General features: G+C 62.7%; 2 protein-coding genes across 5 annotated transcripts; both read left to right on the top strand.

Annotated features, from left to right (window-relative positions):
- The first annotated feature begins 880 nt into the window (after positions 1 to 880).
- Positions 881 to 9,504, top strand: CHRNB1 (cholinergic receptor nicotinic beta 1 subunit). 3 transcript variants are annotated; one of them, XM_074982960.1, is made up of 11 exons: positions 881 to 1,028; positions 1,268 to 1,407; positions 2,365 to 2,409; positions 3,309 to 3,418; positions 3,512 to 3,620; positions 3,691 to 3,838; positions 5,647 to 5,838; positions 7,119 to 7,342; positions 7,572 to 7,744; positions 8,465 to 8,612; positions 9,250 to 9,504. In XM_074982960.1, the coding sequence occupies exons 1-11, from the start codon at positions 977 to 979 to the stop codon at positions 9,388 to 9,390; spliced, it is 1,482 nt and encodes a 493-aa protein (XP_074839061.1). In that variant the 5' UTR covers positions 881 to 976; the 3' UTR covers positions 9,391 to 9,504. The 3 variants fall into 3 exon arrangements, with proteins under 3 accessions (XP_074839061.1, XP_074839063.1, XP_074839062.1); XM_074982962.1 differs by having other exon boundaries at positions 3,718 to 3,838; XM_074982961.1 differs by having other exon boundaries at positions 1,271 to 1,407.
- Positions 9,505 to 10,182: 678 nt separating this feature from the next.
- LOC142005665 (thialysine N-epsilon-acetyltransferase-like) lies at positions 10,183 to 14,181 on the top strand. 2 transcript variants are annotated; one of them, XM_074982976.1, is made up of 7 exons: positions 10,183 to 10,256; positions 11,755 to 11,869; positions 12,269 to 12,320; positions 12,492 to 12,575; positions 12,966 to 13,067; positions 13,342 to 13,382; positions 13,868 to 14,181. In XM_074982976.1, exons 2-7 carry the CDS (start codon positions 11,807 to 11,809, stop codon positions 14,036 to 14,038), a joined length of 513 nt encoding a protein of 170 aa, XP_074839077.1. In that variant the 5' UTR covers positions 10,183 to 10,256; positions 11,755 to 11,806; the 3' UTR covers positions 14,039 to 14,181. The 2 variants fall into 2 exon arrangements, with proteins under 2 accessions (XP_074839077.1, XP_074839076.1); XM_074982975.1 differs by lacking the exons at positions 10,183 to 10,256; positions 11,755 to 11,869 and having other exon boundaries at positions 11,901 to 12,320.
- The last annotated feature ends 5,209 nt before the right edge of the window (positions 14,182 to 19,390 follow it).

Genomic DNA, 19,390 nt, shown 5'->3' on the forward strand with positions numbered 1-19,390 from the left:
TCCTGGATCCCACTCCTGGATTTCCCTGCGTCCGGAGGGGGGGATGGGGCTGTGCGGGACTCCCATCCTGGATCCCACTCCTGGATTTCCCTGTGTCCGGAGGGGGGATGGGGCTGTGCGGGACTCCCATCCTGGATCCCACTCCTGGATTTCCCTGTGTCCGGAGGGGGGGATGGGGCTGTGCGGGACTCCCATCCTGGATCCCACTCCTGGATTTCCCTGTGTCCGGAGGGGGGATGGGGCTGTGCGGGACTCCCATCCTGGATCCAGCTCCGGGATTTCCCTGTGTCCAGAGGGGGGATGGGGCTGTGCGGGACTCCCATCCTGGATCCCACTCCTGGATTTCCCTGTGTCCGGAGGGGGGAATGGGGCTGTGCGGGACTCCCATCCTGGATCCCACTCCTGGATTTCCCTGTGTCCGGAGGGGGGGATGGGGCTGTGCGGGACTCCCATCCTGGATCCCACTCCTGGATTTCCCTGTGTCCGGAGGGGGGATGGGGCTGTGCGGGACTCCCATCCTGGATCCAGCTCCGGGATTTCCCTGTGTCCGGAGGGGGGATGGGGCTGTGTGGGACTCCCATCCTGGATCCAGCTCCGGGCTTTCCCTATGTCCCGACAGGGTCGGGGCCGTGCAGGACTCCAAGCCGGATCCGGTTCCGGGCTTTATCCTGCCAGCCCCCTGGCATGTCCCTCTGCCCCCCCCCGCCCCCTGCCTGTGCCCCACCCCCCATGGCTAACACAGGGGGTTGCAGGTTCGAGTCCCACCCCCCCCCCACCCGTGGGACCTGGTTCCCAAAGGGTTAACACTCACCCTGCCCCCCGCCTCCCAGGCCCAAACAGGTGCTGGCTGGCCTCTTCCCCCGCCATGCCCCCCTCACCCGCCCCCCCCCCCCCCCAGAGACAGCTGCTGGGACTGGGGGGGCGGAGCTGGGACCGGCTGGGCCTCGAGGAGCCAGCCGGACCCACCGACACGGCCATGGCGTGGGGCGCCTGGGCCCTGGTGACCCTCTGGCTTCTCCCCGCTGTGGGTGAGCAGGGGAGCCCAGCCCTGGCTCGAGGCCAGCCTGGAGGCAGGGCTGTGGGAGCAGCTATGGGGCAGGGAGCGGGCCAGGCGTGGGGTGGGCGGGGGTGAAGAAAGAGACAGGGCGCGTGGCTGTGTGGGGACAGACGGCTGGGTGGGAGGCCGCCTCGGGGAAGGGCGCCATCCCGGGGGGCAGTACGGGGACTATGACCCACGGGCGCACCCCTCACCGGTCTCTCTGCGCAGCAGGGGGCAGCCTGCCAGCCGAGGAGCGTTTGCTGGAGAAGCTCTTCGAGAACTACAACGCCGCCGTCCGCCCCGCCTGCTCCCCCGCCGACAAGGTCTTCGTCCGCCTGGGCATGTCCCTCTCCCAGCTCATCAGTCTGGTGAGGAACGCGGGCGGCCCTCCCTTGCACGCCCCTCTGGCCTGGGTTCTAGGTCGCTCTACCGGCGGCGGTAGAGCCTGGGTTCTAGATCTGTCTACAGCCACGAGCCCCCCCAGGGGTGGGTGGCCAGCGAGGGGCTGGCGTCTAGACCACCGCCCGCCCCTCGGGCCTGGTTCTCGAGCCCCGGCGCCGAGGAGACGGCCCTCCGGGCTCATGGCCCTGTTCTAGACCATGCCTGGAGCTCTCCTCCTCTGCCTTCTAGAGCGGCCGGGCGGGCTGCTACTGCCCAGGTTTGGCCCCAGCCCCAACCCTGTTCTAGAGCGGCCGGGAGGGCTGCCACGGCCCGGGTTTGGCCCCAGGTGCCCGCACCAGCCCTGACCCTGTTCTAGAGCAGGCCGGGCTCACTCCGGATCTGCCCTGGGCGGGTTCTCGAGTCACTGCTTGTCCCACAGCCACGGTGGGGTGACCTAGAACGCCGGGGCCTCTCGTTCTGGAGTCATCGGCTTCTCTCGGCGGGGAGGGGAACACCGCCCCCCCCCGAGCTCCAGCAGGGAGAGGGTTAAGGATCCCCCCCTCCCTCTTTGGCTCGGGGATAGAGGCAGCAGCTGTCACAACCCGCCCCCCCACTTCCACCCCACGGCACCTGCCAAAACCAGGGAGGTTATAAATAGCCCGGGGGGGGGGGGGGGGGGGCGGAAATGGGGCTGGATGGGGGGAGGGGCAGCCGGATAGATCCCCGGGCTTGGCACCCATCTCAGCCTCCCCCCAAACGCTCCCCCCCCCACTGTCACGCCCCCCCCGAAAGGGTAGCATCCTCCACCACGTACCCCCAAGTCGCCCCGACTTGGGGGGGGGGGTGTTTTTAAAGCGGGAGGCACTGATCCTGGCAGGGCCCGACTCTGGAGGTGGGGGACCCCCCGCACACCCCGAATGACGTTTTAATCCTTCCCCCCCCAGAATGAAAAGGATGAGGAGCTGACCACTAAGGTGTACATGGACCTGGTATGTACCAGCTCCCCACTGCCCCCCCCAGAGCCCCCAGATGTCTGGTTGTGGGGGGGTTGTAAAAAAAAAAGGGGGTGGGGGAACGGGCCCCAGCTCAGCCCCTCGCTTATCGCAGGAGCTGGCGGGGGTGGGGGGGCCCATCCCAGCACGGCCATGAACAGTGACCGGGGGCGGGGGTCGTGACTCAGTTTCCCCATCCAAGCTAATCTCCCAGGGTGGGGTGGACTGAGGGGCCAAACGCAGTGTGAGGGGTGAAGCTCTTTCTTTCTCACTCACCCCTTTCATTCATTTTCTTTCTTTCTTTCTCATTCGCTCCTCAAATTAATTTTTCTTTCTTCGTTTTTCACCCCTTTTCCTTCTTTCTTTCTTCCTTTCTTGTTCACCCCTTTAATTAGTTTTTCTTTCTTTCTCATTCACTCCTCTAATTTTTTTTTCTTTCTTTCTTTCTCATTCACTCCTCTAATTTTTTTCTTTCTTTCTTTCTTGTTCACTCCTTTAATTTCTTTTTTCCTTTCTTTCTTTTTCTTTTTTCTCATCCACTCCTCTAATTTCTTTCTCTTTCTCATTCACTCCTGTAATTTATTTTTCTTTCTTTTTTTCTTTTTTCTCATCCACTCCTCTAATTTCTTTCTTTCTCACTCACTTCTCTAATATTTCTTTCTTTCTTTCTTTCTTTCTTTTTCTTTCTCATCCACTCCTCTAATTTCTTTTTGTTTCGCACTCACTTCTCTAATATTTCTTTCTTTCTTTCTTTCTCATCCACTCCTGTAATTTCTTTTTCTTTCTCACTCACTTTTCTAATTTTTCTTTCTTTCTTTCTTTCTCGTTCACCCCTTTCATTAATTTTTCTTTCTCTCTTTCTCCCCCCCCACCCCCCGCACGCTGGCCGCGCCCAGGAGTGGACCGACTACCGCCTGAGCTGGAACCGGTCGGAGTTCGAGGACGTTGCCTACATCCGGCTGGCCTCCGACAAAGTCTGGCTGCCGGACATATACCTCATGAACAAGTGAGCGGGCGGGAGGCCGGGACGGAGGACCGGGGGGGGCCGGCGGGCTGGGCTCCTGCCGCCAGCCGACGCCCCCTCCTTTCCTTCCGCCAGCAACGACGGCAACTTCGGCGTGGCCCTGCCGGTCAGCGTCCTGGTGTCGCACACGGGGACCGTCCGCTGGCTCCCGCCCGCCCTCTTCCGCAGCAGCTGCAGCATCCAGGTGAGCCGGGCCCCGGGCGAGGGGGCGCCAAGCCGGGGGCACCGTGCTCACGCTCTCCCCGCCCCGCCAGGTGACCTACTTCCCCTTCGACTGGCAGAACTGCAGCATGGTGTTCCAGTCGTACGCCTATGGCCCGGCCGAGCTCGGCCTCCTGCACTCCCTGGACGAGGCCGGGCGCGAGGTGCGGGAGGTCGTCATCTTTGAGAACACCTTCATTGGTGAGCCGCGCCTCGCATGCCCTCGCACGCCTGCCCTTGCACCACTGGGCGTGCTCGCTCGCGCCCCTGCAGCCCGCTGGGCCTCGCACACCCTCGCACGCGTGCCCTCGCACTGCTGGGCATGCTTGCTCACACCCCTGCAACCTGCTGGGCCTCGCACGTGCTTGTACGCACACCCTCACACTGCTACGCATGCACGCTCACACTCACGTGCACCAGCAACCTGCTGGGCCTCGCATATGCTTGTATACACACCCTCACACAGCTATGCATGCTTGCACACGCCCACATGCACCTGCAACCCACTGTGCCTCGCACGTTTGTACACACGCCCTCACACCGCAATGCAGGCTTGCACATGCCCACGTGCACCCACAACCCGCACGCACACACACACACACACACACACACACACACACAAACACACACACACGCCCACTGCCAGCGCACATCCGAGAGGACCAGTTAATCAGCACTCATCAGCTGACATCTTCTATGTCACTATGTGCAGGAGTGCCGGGCCTGGCGGCGCAGGAGTGCCGGGCCAGGCGGCGCAGGAGTGCCGGGCTGTGGCCCTTCTGTGCCTTGGACTCCATGGCTGGGCTCAACAGTGCTCTCAGCTGCCTCCCTCCTGTGCCACCCCGGTTTGGCACCCCCAGCTCCCACCTGCACTGCACAACCTGCTTGAGGGGCAAACCCCCCAGGATTTCCGGGCGGGGGGGTGGGGATCTTCAGCAGAGCAAGAAGCGATGTTGCAGACTGAAGAGGGAAGCCAAAGAACATCCCTGAAGGCGAGTGCGAGAGAGAAGGGGGTGGCTTACCCTCGAAGATTATCATTCTCCGGGGAGTTACTCAGACGACGATGTCCCCGCCGGAAGGGATGCCGCGTTTACGTCCAGGCCTCAGAACCGTTTCTCTCGCGGGCGAGGGGGCGTTTCTGTATGGCCGGGAGCACGGTTCGAGGAGCCGATGGGATGTAATTAGAGGCGAGACCACAGAGCCGGACCGCGCCCGGTTCCGGGTGATGTTCCCAGCAGGAGCTCACGAGGGTTTGGGGGTCTCCGAACACTCCAGCGTGACTCTAGGACGTGTCCAATAATGGCCCGTTTGGGGGCGCCTAGGCCTGGGCTCGTTACCCACTGGAGCGAAGACTTCCCGTCAGGCCGTGCTGCTCTGCTTTCGGTATCCCGGGAAAGCTGTCTCCATGCTGGAAGCGAATGGAAGCGTCCGAGCTAAACGAACACACAAATGCGTACACAATCCCAGCGCACACCCCTACACACCGTCATGGCTGTCTCTCTCTCTCTCGTACACACACAGGGAGCCAGGGACGCCACGCACAGCTGAGTGTCACAAACACACACACACACACTGACAACTGCGACACACACACACAGAGTCACACGTATGGGAACAAACCCACAACCACGGCGCAGAGTGACACACTGAGTGTCGCACACGTGATCGCAGCAAGCGACCCTGCAGCAAACACCCGGAGGGATATACAAACACGCACGCACAAACAAAGCTGCAAACGCACACAGAAGGAAGGCCCCCCCCCAGCCACACCCCACGCACAAAGAGTCACACACAACACAACACAACACACAGAGAGCCACAAAACTCCCAGCCAGCCATGAGCTCCTCCACACACAGACGCAACCCACACAGCCAGCCCCTGCGCATTTCGGGTGCAGATCCCACTCCTGCCACCAATTGTTCCTGAGTGCTCCTCCTTTCCCGCTCCCTGGCCACCCCAGTGGGGTGACTCCAGGGTGTCACTCCTGACCCCCATCTTTGCCCTCCAGACAATGGGCAATGGGAGATCCAGCACAAGCCCGCACGGCGTAACACCCTGCCCGGGCAACTGCAACACGAAGACCTCACCTTCTACCTCATCATCCGCCGCCGGCCCCTCTTCTACATCGTCAACGTCATCATCCCCTGCATCCTCATCACCATGCTGGCCATCTTCGTCTTCTACCTGCCCCCCGACGCCGGTGGGTGCTGCACAGACGGGCTGCCCCTTGTGCCAGGGCCCACTAGCTGGGCCCTGTGGTCTTCTCTCCATGGGGAGTGACCAGAGGCAGTGGCAGACGGGCCCATCCGAGCCTTCTCCATGGCAGGAGGCCAGAGGCCAGACTAGATGGGCGTGGGGAGCCCTCTCTCTGAGCAGAGCAGAGGCCAGGTTAGATGGGCGTGGGGAGCCCTCTCTCTGAGCAGAGCAGAGGCCAGGTTAGATGGGCGTGGGGAGCCCTCTCTCTGAGCAGACCAGAGGCCAGGTTAGATGGGCGTGGGGAGCCCTCTCTCTGAGCAGAGCAGAGGCCAGGTTAGATGGGCGTGGGGAGCCCTCTCTCTGAGCAGACCAGAGGCCAGGTTAGATGGGCGTGGGGAGCCCTCTCTCTGAGCAGAGCAGAGGCCAGGTTAGATGGGCGTGGGGAGCCCTCTCTCGGAGCAGAGCAGAGGCCAGGTTAGATGGGCGTGGGGAGCCCTCTCTCTGAGCAGACCAGAGGCCAGGTTAGATGGGCGTGGGGAACCCTCTCTCTGAGCAGACCAGAGGCCAGGTTAGATGAGCGTGGGGAGCCCTCTCTCTGAGCAGAGCAGAGGCCAGGTTAGATGGGCGTGGGGAGCCCTCTCTCTGAGCAGAGCAGAGGCCAGGTTAGATGCGCGTGGGGAGCCCTCTCTCTGAGCAGAGCAGAGGCCAGGTTAGATGAGCGTGGGGAGCCCTCTCTCTGAGCAGAGCAGAGGCCAGGTTAGATGGGCGTGGGGAGCCCTCTCTCAGAGCAGACCAGAGGCCAGGTTAGATGGGCGTGGGGAGCCCTCTCTCTGAGCAGACCAGAGGCCAGGTTAGATGGGCGTGGGGAGCCCTCTCTCTGAGCAGACCAGAGGCCAGGTTAGATGGGCGTGGGGAACCCTCTCTCTGAGCAGAGCAGAGGCCAGGTTAGATGGGCATGGGGAACCCTCTCTCTGAGCAGAGCAGAGGCCAGGTTAGATGCGCGTGGGGAGCCCTCTCTCTGAGCAGAGCAGAGGCCAGGTTAGATGGGCGTGGGGAACCCTCTCTCAGAGCAGAGCAGAGGCCAGGTTAGATGGGCGTGGGGAACCCTCTCTCTGAGCAGAGCAGAGGCCAGGTTAGATGGGCGTGGGGAGCCCTCTCTCTGAGCAGACCAGAGGCCAGGTTAGATGGGCGTGGGGAGCCCTCTCTCTGAGCAGACCAGAGGCCAGGTTAGATGGGCCCGTCTCTCCCACCCTGGCTGACACCCGCTCCGCCCTCACCCCCCAGGAGAGAAGATGACCCTCTCCATCTTCGCTCTGCTCACCCTCACCGTCTTCCTGCTCCTGCTGGCGGACAAGGTGCCGGAGACCTCGCTGGCGGTGCCGATCATCATCAAGTACCTCATGTTCACCATGATCCTGGTGACCTTCTCCGTCATCCTCAGCGTGGTGGTCCTGAACCTCCACCACCGCTCACCCAACACCCACGACATGCCCTTCTGGGTCCGGCGGGTAAGTGGCCTCCTGCAGCGCCCCCCGGCCCAGGGCAGGACCGGCTGGCTCAGGGGGTGGGAATGGGGCAGGGCCTGGCCCCTCTAGGGGCGCCGGTTCCCCCGGCCCAGGGCAGGGCTGGCTGGCTCAGGGGCAGGGAATGGGGCAGGGCCTGGCCCCTCTAGGGGCGCCGGCTCCCCCCGGCTCAGGTGGGGGGCTCAAGGGGGGCTCTGGCCTCTCTCCTGGGCAGATTTTCATACACCGCCTGCCTCGGTACCTGGGGCTGCAGCGCCCGAAGCTGGAGCCCGTCCTGGCCCCCCCACCAGCCCCCCGGCAGGAGCTGGCTCTAGGCAGCCACCGGGCCGTGGACGAATATTTCATCCGCAAGCCCACGGCCGACTTCCTCTTCGCCAAGCCCGGCAGGTCAGGGCCGCGGGCGCTGCGTGACGGGGAGTGGGGGCACCGGGGGGGGGGCAGGGAGGAGGGATCCGCAGGGGGCGCTGTGGGGCAGGGGACCAGTGTGCCATGGGGCAGGGAGGGAGGGTGCCAGAGGAGGGTGCCATGGGGAAGGGTGTGGGGGGGCCCATTGGGAGGTGCCGTGGGGCAGGGAGGGGAACCCCCCGCAGGGGACACTGTGGGGCAGAGAATGGGGGACCCAGTGGGGGGGGCGCCATGGGGAAAGGAGGAGGGATCCCTGCATGGGGTGCCATGGGGCAGGGAGGGAGACCCCCCAGCAAAGGACACTGTGGGGCAGAGAATGGGGGACCCAGCAGGGGGGGGTGCTGTGGGGCAGGGAGGGGCCCCAGCAAAGGATGTTGTGGGGCAGGGAATGGGGTGGCCCAGCATGGGGTGCCATGGGCAGGGAGGAGGGATCTGAGCAGGGGGGTGCTGTGGGGCAGGATCCTAGCAGGGGGGTGCTGTGGGGCAGTGAGGAGGAATCCCATCTGGGGGCACCGTGGGGCAGGGAAGGGGCCCCAGCAAAGGACACTGTGGGGCAGAGAATGGGGGGACCCAGCAGGGGTACCATGGGGCAGGCAGGAGGGATTCCCGCAGGAGGCGCCATGGGGCAGAGAACTAGGTGCCCCACAGGGGGCACTGTGGGGGCTCCACCTCTCTCTCCCGCCCCCTCCCCCCCCCCGGCAGGCTCCTCCCGCCCCCTTTCTCACAGGACCTGCGGCGGTTCATTGAGGGGCCCAGCGAGTGCCTCGTCCTGCCCCCCGACCTCCGGGCCGCCGTGGACGCCGTCAGCTACATCGCCCAGCAGCTGCAGCAGCAGGAGGACTACGACACGGTGAGCCGAGCCCAGCCGGCTGCCCATCACCCATGGCCTCTGGCGCCGGGCCAAGTCAATGCCCCCCACTCTGCGTGGGGAGTGCCCCTGGCTGTGGGGTGCTTGCCTGTATCCCGGGCAGGGCTGGGACACGGGGGGAGGCTGGTGGGGCTTGGGGGGCAGAGTTAAGGAGGGGCCAATGGGGGGGCAGAATGAAGAGGGAGACAATAAGGATGGAGTTAAGGGGAGCCAATAAGGGTGGAGTTGAGGGGGAGCCAACAAGGGCAGAGTTAAGGGGAAGCCAATGGGGGCGGAGTTAAGGGGAGCCAACGGGGCAGAGTTAAGGGGAAGCCAATGGGGGTGGAGTTAAGGGGAGCCAACAGAGGCGGAGTTAAGGGGAAGCTTATGAGGGCAGAGTTAAGGGGAGACAACAGGGCAGAGTTACGGGGAAGCCAAGGGGGCGGTGTTAAGGGAGAACCAAAGAGGGCGGAGATAAGGAGCCAACGGGGCAGTGTTAAGGGGAGCGCATGAGGGCGGAGTTTAAGGGAGCCAATGGGGCAGAGTTAAGGTGGTGGCAAGGCTTAAGGAGGCTCAGTGGGGCCAGGCTAGGGGTCAGGAGCCCCCCCCCCAGCTCACACCTCCCACCCCTGCTCCCCAGCTCAAGGAAGACTGGCAGTATGTGGCCATGGTGGTTGACCGCCTCTTTCTCTGGACCTTTGTGACCTTCACCAGCGTGGGGACCCTCAGCATCTTCCTGGACGCCAGCTACCACCTGCCCCCCGCACAGCCCTTCCCCTAAGGGGGCCCCACGGCGCCGGCCTTCGCTCTCCCAGACAGCGGTGTCAAGCCACAGTCACGCCCAGCCCTGGGGGTCGGGGCAGTCACGCCGTGGGACGGGCGGGGGGGCGCTGGCTTGGCCTGGGGCACGCGGGGTGCGGGGAGGTGGGGGAGAGGTGTCTGCAGGGTTCAATAAATCCCCAGTTTTGCTTGCGAGAAAACAGACTCCCGAAGCTTTGTTGAATCCAGAGCCCGTTGTGGGGAGAGCAGGGTGGGAGCCAGGACTCCTGGGTTCTCTCCCCCGTGGTGGGAGGGCAGTGGGGGCTGGTGGTTAGAGCGGGGGGGGGGGCTGGGAGCCAGGATATTCTGCCACTCCCCTTACACATGTGTGAGGGGATTTTTCTTCTCCTGATATTCCCTGCTGACCTGTAGCAACGCCCTGTGTGTGCCTCGCTTCCCTAGGCACGGCATGAAGGCCTCGTTGGGGATGGGATTTTCAGGGGTGCCCCATGGGAGTTGCACCAGCCCAGTACTGAAGGGCCTGCCCCCGTCTTATTTTTAGCCCATCTGCGTGCACCACCAGTACAAACACCAGCTGAGGGAGCTGGACTTCCAAGCTCCTGTGCCAGCTGTGGCGGGTTGGTGTCAGCGGTGGGATCCTGCCTGGCTGGTGTCAGCCGTGGGATGACTGATTACTGCCAGACACACCCTCCTGGAGCTGCGGGTGGTGGGGCTGATTCCCAGCCACTTGGGATGAGGCTCCTCCCTCGACTCCACCCCCTCTGCCCTGCACTTAAAGGGGCAGCAGGAGCCCGAGGGCTCAGGGAAGAGGAACCGTGAGCTGCATCACCTCACCCTGCACAGTGAGAACTGCCACAGCTCATTGAAGTAAGTGGCGGAGAGGGTGGGGGGGCCATGTCCTCACAGGCTGCCTTGTAGGGGGAGATACAAGCCAGGAGTCCTGGCTCCCGGCCCCCCTGCTCTAACCACCAGCCCCCACTGCCCTCCCAGCGCCAGGGAGAGAACCCAGGAGTCCTGGCTCCCGGCCCCCCTGCTCTAACCACCAGCCCCCACTGCCCTCCCAGCGCCGGGGAGAGAACCCAGGAGTCCTGGCTCCCGGCCCCCCTGCTCTAACCACCAGCCCCCACTGCCCTCCCAGCGCCAGGGAGAGAACCCAGGAGCCCTGGCTCCCGGCCCCCTGCTCTAACCCCAGGCAGTGCCTGTGGGGTGCCCCATGGGGTGAGTTGGCCTGGGGCATGGGGCTGCCATGGTGTTCAACCCCTCAAAAAACACCAGCATCAACTTCCCTGCGTGGGACGCTCTGTCCGGGCGTTTGGCGGGGGGTGGGGGACGACTTACCACGCCCAGGGGTCTCCCTAGGGGTTGGGGCAGTGCCGTGGGGGGCAGGAGCTTGGGAGGCTGCACCCACCAATGGGAGTGGTGGAGCCGGGCCTGTAGGCGGAGTCACAGAGAGACTCAGTCCCCCCGCTGAAATAAGAGTCGCTAGCGACCCGACGGGGGGGGGCACCCCAGGTAAGCAACAAGCCCTTGTGCACACAATCCCTCACCCCCCCGCGATGGGGTCCAGGGGTCCCCCAAGCCACCCCCCCCGTCCGCAGGCAGGGGTGACGCTCACCCCGCGGGGTCAGCCCAGCTGGCAGGCCCAGCCAGTCCATTCCATGTTGGGGTGAAGAGTTCCCCAAGGGGCCCCCCCAGAGCCAGGGCCTGGCCCCCTCCTCTGTCTCCCCCTCCCCAGCCCCCTGCTTCCCAATGCCCAGCTCCAATGCCAACCCCACCTCAGTTCCCCTCAGCAGGCGCCCCACACCCTCGGGGAGACACTCACACCCCCCAATGCTACAGGCCAGCTTCTCATTGGCTGGGGAGCAGGCTGGGGGCGGGGCTGGGAGCAGGACTCCTGGGTTCTCTCCCCGGCGCTGGGAGGGCAGTGGGGGCTGGTGGTTAGAGCAGGGGTGGGAGCCAGGACTCCTGGGTTCTCTCCCCGGCGCTGGGAGGGCAGTGGGGGCTGGTGGTTAGAGCAGGGGGTGGGAGCCAGGACTCCTGGGTTCTCTCCCCGGCGCTGGGAGGGCAGTGGGGGCTGGTGCTTAGAGCAGGGGGTGGGAGCCAGGACTCCTGGGTTCTCTCCCCGGTGCTGGGAGGGCAGTGGGGGCTGGTGGTTAGAGCAGGGGCCGGGAGCCAGGACTCCTGGGTTCTCCCCGGTGCTGGGAGGGCAGTGGGGGCTGGTGGTTAGAGCAGGGGGTGGGAGCCAGGACTCCTGGGTTCTCTCCCCGGCGCTGGGAGGGCAGTGGGGGCTGGTGGTTAGAGCAGGGGCCGGGAGCCAGGACTCCTGGGTTCCCGGACCCAGCTGAAGGAGGCGGTCCGATCTCAGACCCGCCCTGTGCCGCGTGGACTTTGCTCCCCTCCTGTAACCGGGCTGGACCATGGATTGCATTGTGCGCCCCTCCGAGGCGGCCGACTGCGGGGACGTCATGCGACTCATTCGGGTAAGACGCAAGGTGGGAACCCACCCCCCTCTCTTCTGACGCCCACCCACCCACCGACCGCAAGCAGAGAACCCAGGAGTCCTGGCTCCCACCCCCTGCTCTAACCACCAGCCCCCACTGCCCCCCAGTGCCAGGGAGAGAACCCAGGAGTCCTGGCTCCTGGCCCCTGCTCTAACCACCAGCCCCCACTGCCCTCCCAGCGCCGGGGAGAGAACCCAGGAGTCCTGGCTCCCAGCCCCTGCTCTAACCACCAGCCCCCACTGCCCTCCCAGTGCTGGGCTCCGAGCGCAGCGAACCATGGCTGGGGGTGGCACCGTGGAGGAAGAACTCGGGGGGCCGGTTGGCACAAGGCATGGGGGGAAGCTGACTTTGGGGTCCCCTCCCTCCCTGCCATCCCAGGACCTGGCCGAGTTCGAGCAGCTGACCCACCAGGTGCAAATAACTGAGGAAGGTGAGTCCTGGCCCCCCATCTCCCCTCGCGCCGTGGGGCTGGCCCCACAGCATCACGCATGGAACCCCCATGGGATCCCCTGGGAGTGGGGCCCCCCCCCCGTTCTGGGGCGGGGCACCTGGCGCCCCAGGGCGCATCCTGCCTGCGACTGACCATGGGGTCACCCCCCAGGGCTGCGGCAGGATGGGTTCACCGGCCACCCTTTCTACCGCTGTCTGGTGGCAGAAGTACCGCCCGAGAGCCGCAGCCGAGACGGTAACGTCCATCCCCGGAGCCCGGCCCCCCACAGCCCCCCAGTAACCTCCCCCCGGCCACCTCTGCCCCCTGTGGAGGGAAATGGGAGGAGGCTCTGGGGGTGAGGTACAGGGGGCAGCCCCAGAGCTGGTTAATTCCCCTTTATTCCTTCCCCGGAAGGCCCCCAGGTAGCAGCCCAGTCGCCCCCTTCCTGCAGCGCCGGGGAGAGAACCCAGGAGTCCTGGCTCCCACCCCCTGCTCTGACCACCAGCCCCCACTGCCCTCCCAGCGCCGGAGGCGAGAAGGAAATTTCAGGGGCCGGGAGGGAGCGTTGGAGGAGGCTGGGGGTGGCAGAGGTGGGAGGAGGGGACTGAGGGAGGCTGCTGGACTTTCTCCCCCTTCCTCCCCCAGGGCACACCATCGTCGGGTACGGCCTCTATTCCTTCACCTACAGCACCTTCAAAGGCCGCTGCATTTTCATGGAGGATCTCTATGTTATGCCTGAGTTCAGAGGTACAACCATGGGGAGAAGGGGTGACGCAGGGGGCATCCCCATAGCCAGCGCCAAGGGGATTGGAGAGAACCCAGGAGTCCTGGCTCCCAGCCCCTGCTCTTCCCACTAGCCCCCACTGCCCTCCCAGCGCCGGGGAGAGAACCCAGGAGTCCTGGCTCCCACCCCCTGCCCTAACCGCCAGTCCCCACTGCCCTCCCAGCGCCGGGGAGAGAACCCAGGAGTCCTGGCTCCCGGCCCCCCTTAAATTCTGTTACTGTTTTCTCTCCCACGCAGGGAAAGGGATCGGCAAGAAGCTGATGAGGAAAATTGTCGAGGTAACAGGAGGTTACAGCCCTTTCTCCTTTCAGTTCTTTCTTTCATTGCTCTCACGTCACTGGTCCTGCTTATACCAGAGGGGAAACTGAGGCACAAATCTGCTTCTTAGAGACCATCCCGCATCCTTTCTTCCCACAGCATCAAAGTCAACCTTGGGGTCCTGGCTCCCGGCCCCTGCTCTAACCACGAGCCCCCACTGCCCTCCCAGCACCAGGGAGAGAACCCAGGAGTCCTGGCTCCCACCCCCTGCTCTAACCACCAGCCCCCACTGCCCTCCCAGCACCAGGGAGAGAACCCAGGAGTCCTGGCTCCCACCCCCTGCTCTAACCACCAGCCCCCACTGCCCTCTCAGCGCCGGGGAGAGAACCCAGGAGTCCTGGCTCCCACCCCCTGCCCTAACCGCCAGTCCCCACTGTCCTCCCAGCGCCGGGGAGAGACCTCACGCATCCTGACACGCATCCTCCCTCCGGTTCCTCCCCTGCAGATCGGGCTGGAAAACGGATGCACCCAGATGCGCTTCATGGTGCTGGAGTGGAACCGACCGGCCATCGGCTTGTACCAGGGCCTGGGGGCGGAGGACCTCTCCGCCGCGGAGGGCTGGCATTTCTTCTGCTTGCAGAAAGACAGCATGCAGCGCCTGGCGCAGGGGCCATGACAGGGCCTCACTCCCTTGTCCCCCGGAAGTATCTCCTCCCCAGCACGCAGAACCCAGGTCCCCGCTGACCTGATCCAGGCGTGTGGCAATTAGCCACAGAAGCTCGTTAGCTCAGCAATAAAACTGTGACCCTCTCAGGTGCAAACAGAGCTGGAGTGGGCATCCCTGGTTTTTCACTGTTCAGGGCGAGAGCGCGTAGATCGTCGGTCGCGTCCGGGTCGCAGGAGAGCATCAGCAAAACCGGAGGCCAGCCGTCCGACTCCGTTGCGAACCTCCCGCCGGCCTGGTGAGCCGGGCCACGAAACGTCGAGCCTCCGCTCAGCTCGGCGCCGACGAGCCGGAGCCCCGGGTCCGGCTCTGGGCCCCGCATTTCCGGAACAATGCGGAGAAACCAGCGAGGTGACGGAAGGGGCGGGAGTAGGTGAGTGGCAAGGGACGCCCAATAGACCGGGGCATGTTTTTTTGGGGAGGAGGGACGGTTTTCAAGTACCTTCAAGAAGGGCAGGAGGACGAGGGAGAAAAACACTTCTCCTGGGCCTCTGAGTGTAGGTCAGAGCAATGGGTTTAAGCTGCAGGCAGGGAGGGGGAGGTCGGAAAAGCTTCCTGGAATATGTTAATGCCGCTTGTATTGAACCGTTGGTCCGTGGATCCGGATCAACGCTCCGGCCTCGACGAGACGAGAAGAGGAACCCGACCCTGGAGCAGGGCACACGTCTTTTATAGCTTCGTTCACAGTCCTGGTTCTCTCCCGCTGGCCCATTTTTAACCTTCTCGGTTCGTTATTCATAACCGCTGTCTTGCGGGTATCATCTGTGTCTTCAAGGTCGTCTGAAAGTCCAGTTATCAAGGTTCTAACATTCCAGGGGCCCAGTCTAAGAACCGGGAGCTTTGGTATTTTTTTCTTTTCGTTTGGTGCACCGATTTCAGACCACCTGTTGGGATTGATCCCTAAGTTCCCCGCACCCAGTGAAGCAAATGGACTGTGGCGAGACAGCACTTTATTGGCTGGGGGCTGCCCAGTTTGAGGCGGGCGGTAGCTGTCCAACGGGGCTACGATGACCCCTCCCACCGTCAGAAGCAACCCCTGGCGTCAAGCTCTTCGCCAACGAGCTATGACTTATAACCGGTTGCTTCCCGTGTTATGCCAATGCTGGAGTGTCCTCTCCAGGGCGCGTGCCTGGGCAAATTTTGTCTGGAGGATCAGAGCAGACCCCCCTCTCCATGTAGCTGGTGAATCCAAAGGAACGGCGAGCCGGTACGGTTTGGCACCGCAGGAGTTGCCAGGAAGATGTCAAAAGTAACATCAGGCTGCCTTCGGGTCTCCAACACCAGATTCTTCCTCAGGGTGAACTCCCGAAGCCCTTCCCTAGAGTGGGTGTGACCGCAAGATGTGGGGGTTTGAAATCAGAGTTCACCTTCTCCTAGGTGAGCGACCGACCAAGGCTAACGAGCCTCACCTGCCCGAAGCAACTGGTTTTAAGGCGCCGGGGAGCCGCCTTTTGCCCCTTCTCCTGTCGGTAGAAACGGTTCCGCCAGGCTTAAAAACTAAGCCACACGAGAAGGCCAAGGTTGTCAGAGGCTTTTTGAGACGCGCGCCATTGAGGGAATTTTATAGGTTATGGGAGCTTATCCCTACAACCGCCTTCAGTATGACGACCTTGGAACCACAGTGAACCTTGAACCTCGCGGTATTAGCGGGGTTTCCCCATGGAGACCTGGATAAATTGGAGGACGGGGCCGAAAGAAATCTGATGCGGTTCAACAAGGAGAAGTGCAAAGTCCTGCACCTGGGGTGGAAGAATCCCAAGCATTGTTACAGGCTGGGGACCGACTGGCTCAGCAGCAGTACGACGGAAAGGGACCGAGGGGTTCTGGTGGATGAAAGGCTGGATATGAGTAAACAGTGGGCCCTTGTAGCCAGGAAGGCTAACGGCGTATTGGGGGGCATTAGGAGAAGCGTTTCGAGCAGATCTAGAGAAGTGGTTATTCCTCTTTATTCGGCACTGGGGAGGCCACATCTGGAATATTGTGTCCAGTTCTGGGCCCCCGCAGTATAAAAGGACGTGGATTTGCTGGAGCAGGTTCAGCAGAGGGCAACAAAAATGATTCAGGGGCTGGAGCACAAGACCGATGAGGAGAGGCTGAGGGATTTGGGCTTGTTTAGTTTGCAGAAGAGAAGACTGAGGGGTGATTTAAGAGCAGCCTTCAACTTCCTGAAGGGGAGCTCTAAAGAGGCTGGCGAGAGGCTGTTCTCAGGGGTGTCAGACGGCAGAACAAGGAGCAATGGGCTGAAGTTGAAGAGGGAGAGGTGCAGGTTGGATATTAGGAAAAACTCCTTCCCCAGGCGGGTGGTGAAGCACTGGAATGTGTTGCCTAGAGAGGTGGTGGGTTCTCCATCCCTGGAGGTGTTTAAGTCCCAGCTGGACAAGGTCCTGGCTGGGATGACTTAGTGGGGGTTGATCCTGCTTGAAGCAGGGGGCTGGACTAGACGTCCTCCTGAGGTCCCTTCCAGCCCTGTGATTCTGTGAGACTGAGCAAGAAAGGAAGAGACAGAATAAGAAGATAGGCCTGGAAAAGCTGAGCCACCAAGACCTCTGCAGGGTGGAGGATCCAGCAACCAAAATCCGGACAAGACTGACCTCGCCTGGCCAACAGAGGTAGTTCGCCTGCCTTGATCAGGATCGTCTGTTTAGCGCGTCTTCTCCTTACCTGCAAATTGGCAATAAAGAAGGAGATTGCTGGGTAAGGCTTTTCCCCCAGTGAAAACTCCGGCAAAAGTTACACCCCGAGGGATAAATTCAGGGATTTAAACAAAGGGGGTTGTGCCTCGAATCCGGCGTGCCGATGTGCTCCGAAGAGGGATCCTGGCGCTGGAAAAGGTTCAGCTAACGGCACCAGAAATGCTGAGGGGTTTGGAACGCGGCCGTACAAAGAGAGAGCCGAAAGACAGTGGGGTTCTGCAGGGGGTCTGTATTGGGACCAGTTCCGTCCAATATCTTCATCAGCGATTTAGATATTGGCACAGGCGGTACGCTTCGTAAGTCGGCGGATGATCCCAAGCTGGGACGGGTTGCGACTGCTTTGGAGGACAGGGTCAGAATTCAAAATGATCTGGACATATTGGAGAAACGCTCGGAGGGAAACAGGATGAAGTTTAACAAAGACAAGTGCAAAGTGCTCCACTGGGGAAGAAACAATCAGTTTCACACACACAGAATGGGGAGAGACCGTCTAGGAATGACTGCAGCAGGAAGGGGTCTAGGGGTTATAGTGGACCACAAGCTAAGTATGAGTCAATGCTGTTGCAAAAAAAGCAAACCTGATTCTGGGATGCGTTAACAGGGGTGTTGTGAGCAAGACACGAGAAGTCAATTCTTCCGCTCTGCTCTGCGCTGGTGAGGCCTCAGCTGGAGTGTTGCGTCCAGTTCTGGGCGCCGCTGCTCAAGAAAGATGTGGAGAAACTAGAGAGGGTCCAGAAAAGAGCGACAAGAACGATCAAAGGGCTGGAGAACGTGAGCTCTGAAGAAAGGCTGGAAGAATTGGGCTTGTTTAGTTTGGAAAAGAGAAGATTGAGGGGGACACGAGAGTGGTTTTCAGGGATCTAAAAGAGGGTCATGAGGAGGAGGGAGAAAACTTGTTCTTCTTGGCCTCTGAGGATAGAACAAGAGGCAACGGGCTTAAACTGCAGCAAGGGAGGTTTAGGTTGGACATTAGGAAAAGTTCCTAACTGTCAGGGTGGCCAAACAGAGGAATAAATCGCCTGGGGAGGTCGTGGGATCTCCATCGCTGGAGATATTTAATAACAGGTTAGACAGACGTCTATCAGGGATGGTTTAGACAGTACTTGGTCCTGCCATGGGGGCAGGGGGCTGGACTCGATGGCCTCTCGAGGTCCCTTCCAGTCCTGGCGTTCTGTGACAGGGCCTTTTCAGCTTGGAAAGGAGGGGATGATGGGGGGATAAGACGGAGGTCTGTCCAGCCCTGACGGCTCAGTTCTTGAGCGGTTCTCCTCAGAACGAGGAGTTGCCCCAGGGAACCAGAGGGCCGCAGGTTTCAAGGCGACCGAAGGAAGTTTTTCTTCCGGCAGCGCTGGGTCGGCCTGCGGAACTCCTCGCCGGAGGAGGCGGTGGCGAAGACCAAGGCTTTAACAGGGTCAGAAAACAGCTGGGTCCGTTCAGGGAGGCGAGGACCCTCCGTGGCTGTTCAACAGGGCGGGCAGGAACGGCAGCCCCGGCCGCTGTCCGCCCGAGGCCGGAGACGGCTGACAGGAGAGGGCTCGCTCGATGATCACCTGTCGGGTTGAAGGGTTTGTCCGACCGCCGGCGGGGGGACACCGGCTCAACCATAACGTCCCAGGACAGCCTCCAGTCCCAAAATGCCCTGGGGCGACCGCCTATCCCGCAATTCACTGGAGCAGCCTCCAGCCCACCGGTGCCTGGGGGCCCATGATGCCCCAGGGTCCCACAAAGCCCGCCAGGACCACAGTGATGGCCCCAGGGCATTGTGGGATATTGGTGGCCCCAGGGCATTGGAGGACAGGGAGCGACCCCAGGACGTTCTGGGATAGGGGTTGATAGGTGGCAGTCCCAGGGCATTGTGGGACAGGCGTGCAACCCATCCCAGAATGCCACCTCTCATTGCCTACCACCCAGCGCCGGAGGGCCACTGCCTGACCCCCAGCGCCCTGGGGCCGCCACCTATCCCACAACGCCCTGGGGCCATAATATACCCACAATGTCCTGGGGCCATTGCCTATCCCACAATGCCCTGGGGCCATTGCCTATCCCCCAACGCCCTGGGGCCATAATATACCCACAATGCCCTGGGGCCGACACCTATCCCACAATGCCCTGGGGCCACCGCCTACCCCACAATGTCCTGGGGCCCCCAAGTACCCACAATGCACTGGGGCCCCCAAGTACCCACAATGCACTGGGGCCATTGCCTGTCCCACAATGCCCTGGGGCCATGGCCTGTCCCCCAACGCCCTGGGGCCATAATATACCCACAATGCCCTGGGGCCGCCACCTATCCCACAATGCCCTGGGGCTACCGCCTACCCCACAATGTCCTGGGGCCCCCATGTACCCACAATGCACTGGGGCCACCGCCTACCCCACAATGCCCCGCGGCGCCCCGCTGTCCCATGATGCCCCGCGGCCGCACCCTCTCCCAGCCCCTCCCACCCGGGGAGGAGGAGGCCCAGGCCCCGCCCCCCTGGCAGGCGCGGGGCGGCGCGGTGACGCAGGACGCCGTGGCCGGCGGGGGGGGAGGAGGGGGTAGCGGGTGACGTCGGCACGGGCGCGCCGCGGGGGCCGGGGGGCGCGCGGAGGTGACGCGGCGCGCGCGCGC

This window comes from Carettochelys insculpta, chromosome 34 (genome assembly GCF_033958435.1).
Source record: "Carettochelys insculpta isolate YL-2023 chromosome 34, ASM3395843v1, whole genome shotgun sequence".
Lineage (NCBI taxonomy): Eukaryota > Metazoa > Chordata > Testudines > Carettochelyidae > Carettochelys > Carettochelys insculpta.